At 24.4% G+C, this 3405-nt stretch overlaps 1 protein-coding gene across 3 annotated transcripts; it reads left to right on the top strand.

The window, feature by feature from the left end:
- Positions 1-1287: 1287 nt before the first annotated feature.
- On the top strand, positions 1288-2848 carry LOC100161646 (pyroglutamyl-peptidase 1-like). 3 transcript variants are annotated; one of them, XM_008184101.3, is made up of 4 exons: positions 1295-1675; positions 1745-1823; positions 1887-1944; positions 2014-2432. In XM_008184101.3, exons 1-4 carry the CDS (start codon positions 1472-1474, stop codon positions 2171-2173), a joined length of 501 nt encoding a protein of 166 aa, XP_008182323.1. In that variant the 5' UTR covers positions 1295-1471; the 3' UTR covers positions 2174-2432.
- The last annotated feature ends 557 nt before the right edge of the window (positions 2849-3405 follow it).

Here is a 3405-nt window from a genome sequence, read left to right as displayed (position 1 = left end):
GGGTACTTGAACTTCTAAAGTGTACTATTATATATCTATTTATAGTACCACGGTTTTTTGTTGATGTATAACGCGTTATAAGTACCTAATAAATATTATGATATGATTAATTTTGAATTTATTATAGGTACCTAATATAATATTATGTCTTATACCTAGACTAACATACCGTCTCCGCTCAGAATCGTTTTTCTTATACAATGATATTATATCATTGAATTCAAATTTAATACCATCCATTATACAGTGACCCACTTGTAATCTACTATACAGCAGAGCGAAATCCACTTACCCACCTTTTTTTATTATTTAATATACCTAATTTATGTCTGTATTGACAATTTTTTTAAACAGTATAACCTATTTGAAATTATTATTATTATAACTGTAGATTGTAGTAATTTATGTTTGTATTGACAATTTTTAAAACGTGAAACTTATTTTAAATTATTATTCTTATTATTGTATTGTGACAAATTTTTAAAACGTATTTAAAAATTATAAAATGTTCAATTTTTATAGCTAAGGATTGAAAATTTAAAACAATGATTCTCATAAATAGTTCATATACTGTAACCAAACAATGTGAACAATATATAAATTGTTTGAATTGACGTAACTTATCGTAAAAATGTAAAAAAAGGTTTACATTTTTTTCTTAAATATTTTCAAACTTACTTTTATATCGACCATTAGTAGCTTAGGTACATATGTATAGTAAAAATGAATATTCAAAATATTTAAAAAGTACAATAATATGTGAATAATATGACATAAATAAATAAAAAATTTGGTTTTTTTTCCTTGGTTTTTTTTTCGTCTACCGTATTTTTGGGGTAGGTACCTACTCTATATAGGGCTGTAGAAAGAATTTTCAAAGTTTTATGAATTATGATATCCTGCATATCCAGCGACCAATATCATTCATGTGTTAAAATGTATATGAATGTAATTTTTACAGTTTTTCGGTAAAGTTTCTGATTTCTCAAATAGTAAAAAGAACCTTGCGACAACACTGTTGAAAAATGATGAAAAAATAAGATCAAGTGTGAATTTTATATCTCAACCTCTCATCCCATATTCTTAAATAGCCAAAATTGTTTGGGGATATTAAGACAATAAAACATTAAGATCCCTATAGGCTATAATATTGATCTATTGTCGAATAATACACTCTGTAATAAGTGACCCCCCACTGTTTTTGAAATGTAGAAATTCGTGTTTATATTCTCCTTGAATCAATAATGTTATCACCTCCTTATCAAATAAAATAATTTAAATAATATTATTATTTAAAAATGTATAATAATATTATACTATATTATTTTAAATTAATGATTTAATAATTTCTTAGGTCAGAAGTCAGAAGATGATTCTATTACTCATTATTTATTAGTAAAATAAAAATATAAAATCTATAGTTCACTAACTATTATTTAATATTTCATATTGTATAATTAATCAACAAATTATGACTCCAAAAACGGTAGTTGTCACTGGTTTTGGACTTTTCCGAGACTATATAGTGAATGCAAGTTGGGAGGTTGCTCGAGTATTACCGGAAACTGGAATCGCTGAAGAATTAAACATAAATTTGGTCACAGTCAATATTCCCGTATCTTACAAAGACGTTGATCAGATTGTGCCGACACTCTGGGTCCAACATGAACCTGCTGTAAGTTTTCAATATAAAATATATAATTGGTAATTGGTATAATTTCAGTATATAAAATATCAATTTTAGCTAATGGTTCATTTGGGTGTATCACACTTGGCCAAAACATTGACCGTTGAGTTAGTCGCTAATGGGCATGGTTATTGTGGTATGGATATTCATGGGAACGGTCCTGATGATAAGTGTTTAATTAATAATGAAATTGAAACAGGCTTGAAAATGGAATGCGCTGATGAATTAGATATATGTACATCTCGAGATGCAGGAAGGTATATATGGGCCAAGAGCATTGATAGTTTTCTTAATTTTCATTTATACCTATTATATGTATTATACAGGTATTTATGCGAGTACATTTATTTTAAGTCACTATCTATTAACAAAAATCAAACTATATTTATTCATGTGCCACAATTGGACCAGGATAATACAGCTCAAAAACTAGCTGAAAAACTTAAATGTGTTATTAGAAAATTACTGGAACAAGTTATAAAATGATTTGATAAAATATACCTTTAAGTAATATGATAATTATATAGGTATATATATTAATATATATTATAAACATTTATATAATTTGTGATAATTTTTCTTTATTACCTTTACTTTTTTATTTATGTTGTTTATATTAATACATTTTTTTAATTTTAACTGTTGTGACTATTAAAACAATATTTGATACAATTATTATAGTTAGTGGCTGTATGCGGAGACTGTACGAATTATTATGACGTGGTATAAATTGTTTTCAGTTAATTGTAAGCATTTAAATATTTAATTTAATATATTATAACTCTATATAAATGATTAATCAGTATAGATCCTTATCTATATGATTATTGATTAATGATGTTTATGTGATTAAAGAATAATTTATTGATTTTTTTTTATATATAATTATTAGTGCAATTAGGGATAGCACACTGGTTAACACTACAACTATATAGTTATCTTACCCAATGGAAAGAGAAAAATAATTTGATTTAAAAAATAAATAAATTTATTAAAAAAATTTGAGTTGATTCTATTTTTTTTGTTTTATTATTTTATCATGAACGATGTACTTACCTATACGAATACAAGTTAGATGTAGAAAATATTATATATTTTGTTTAGTTATAAGTTATAATGTTAGATGGATTTACTTGTTTAAAATAAATATATAATTAAACGTCATGCTTTTGAATATTTTTATTTATGAAGTAAGAACATAATATAGAACTTATGGAGTGTAGCCATGGTGCTCCTTAAATCTTAACACCGTTAAATGTTTTTATTTTAACTGTGAGCTTATTAAATACATAGATACATAAATAATATCTTGTAAAATGTAATGATTTTTATCTTGATAGTTGATGATGGTACTTAAATATTAAACTATAATTATTAAACATATTTGACTTTTTTTTTTTATATATATTTTAATTTATTAATTGTCTATATAAAATGTATAAAAAATAAAAACTAATATTTAATTTCACTATATTTAAAATATTTTATTTTGACTTACCTAAGAGTATCTACACTACATACAGATACATGGGTACATGTATATGTCTTGTTTCTACTGAATATAGTTGACATAAGAATGTCGATGTCAATCTGGTATTAGATACGTGGATACGAGGATTAAACTGTAGGTAACTTTTTAATACGTGTTAAAAATAAACAAGTTTCAAAGACCACAATTATTTATTGAGTATTCATTTTTTTTAATTTTTAATTTAAAC

Source organism: Acyrthosiphon pisum, chromosome A1, assembly GCF_005508785.2.
Source record: "Acyrthosiphon pisum isolate AL4f chromosome A1, pea_aphid_22Mar2018_4r6ur, whole genome shotgun sequence".
In the NCBI taxonomy this organism is placed as follows: Eukaryota; Metazoa; Arthropoda; class Insecta; order Hemiptera; family Aphididae; genus Acyrthosiphon; species Acyrthosiphon pisum.
This window is presented reverse-complemented; position numbering and strand designations above follow the sequence as displayed.

What these genes read in the sequence shown, in the direction of transcription:
- LOC100161646 (XM_029486035.1), top strand. Translation starts at nt 1,472, where the DNA reads ATGACTCCAAAAACGGTAGTTGTCACTGGTTTTGGACTTTTCCGAGAC. An exon ending in GGGTCCAACATGAACCTGCT is followed by an intron (nt 1,676 to 1,744) that starts GTAAGTTTTCAA and finishes TATCAATTTTAG; the next exon opens with CTAATGGTTCATTTGGGTGT. An exon ending in TAATGGGCATGGTTATTGTG is followed by an intron (nt 1,824 to 1,886) that starts GTATGGATATTC and finishes AAATTGAAACAG; the next exon opens with GCTTGAAAATGGAATGCGCT.